The 686-nt window shown below is 62.5% G+C and overlaps 1 protein-coding gene across 1 annotated transcript in view; it reads left to right on the top strand.

Moving 5' to 3' along the window:
• Positions 1 to 223, top strand: part of DNAJB1 (DnaJ (Hsp40) homolog, subfamily B, member 1) — a 1,995-nt gene extending 1,772 nt beyond the window's left edge. The window contains exon 2 of the mRNA XM_010195100.1: positions 1 to 223. This exon is cut by the window's left edge and continues 26 nt beyond it. Within this exon, the coding sequence (XP_010193402.1) occupies positions 1 to 223 (223 nt within the window).
• The last annotated feature ends 463 nt before the right edge of the window (positions 224 to 686 follow it).

Here is a 686-nt window from a genome sequence, read left to right as displayed (position 1 = left end):
CGGCTGCACCGTCAACACCCCGACGCTGGACGGCCGCACCATCCCCATGGTCTTCAAGGACGTCCTGAAGCCCGGGGTGAAGCGACGAATCCCGGGCGAGGGCCTGCCCTACCCCCGCACCCCTGACCACCGCGGGGACCTCATCATTGAATTCGAGGTCAAGTTCCCCGACCGGATCCCCCCCTCCTCTAAAACCATCCTGGAGCAGATCCTGCCCGTCTAGCGCCCCCCCAAAAACCACCTGGGGAGGCTTCGGGTGGGATTTGGACCTCTTGGGGACCATGGTTTTGGGGGGGCTGAGAAAGGCTCCTCCAACATCTCCAGATCTTGGGGTCCTCACCCCCTCCAGCATCTCCAGGTTTGGGGGGGTCTTAGTGTTCCCCTCACCCCATTTTGGGGGTCTGGGTGTGGTGGGGTGTCCTCAACCACCCCCTGTCTTGGAGCTCTGGGGGTTTCTGGGTGTCCTCACCCCCTCCAACATCTCCAGAACTCAGGGTCCTCACCCCCTCCAGCATCTCCAGGTTTTCTGGGGGCTTGGGGAATGCTGGGAGAGGCTCCTCAAACATCTCCAGGTCTTGGTGTCCTCGCCCCCTCCGACATCTCCACATTTGGGGGGGTCTTGGTGTCTCCTCCTCCACCCCATTTTGGGGGTCTGGGGGTTATGGGGTGTCCTTGGTGTCCCCCTC

This window comes from Mesitornis unicolor, unplaced genomic scaffold (assembly GCF_000695765.1).
Source record: "Mesitornis unicolor isolate BGI_N332 unplaced genomic scaffold, ASM69576v1 scaffold40070, whole genome shotgun sequence".
NCBI classification, from domain to species: domain Eukaryota; kingdom Metazoa; phylum Chordata; class Aves; order Mesitornithiformes; family Mesitornithidae; genus Mesitornis; species Mesitornis unicolor.
This window is presented reverse-complemented; position numbering and strand designations above follow the sequence as displayed.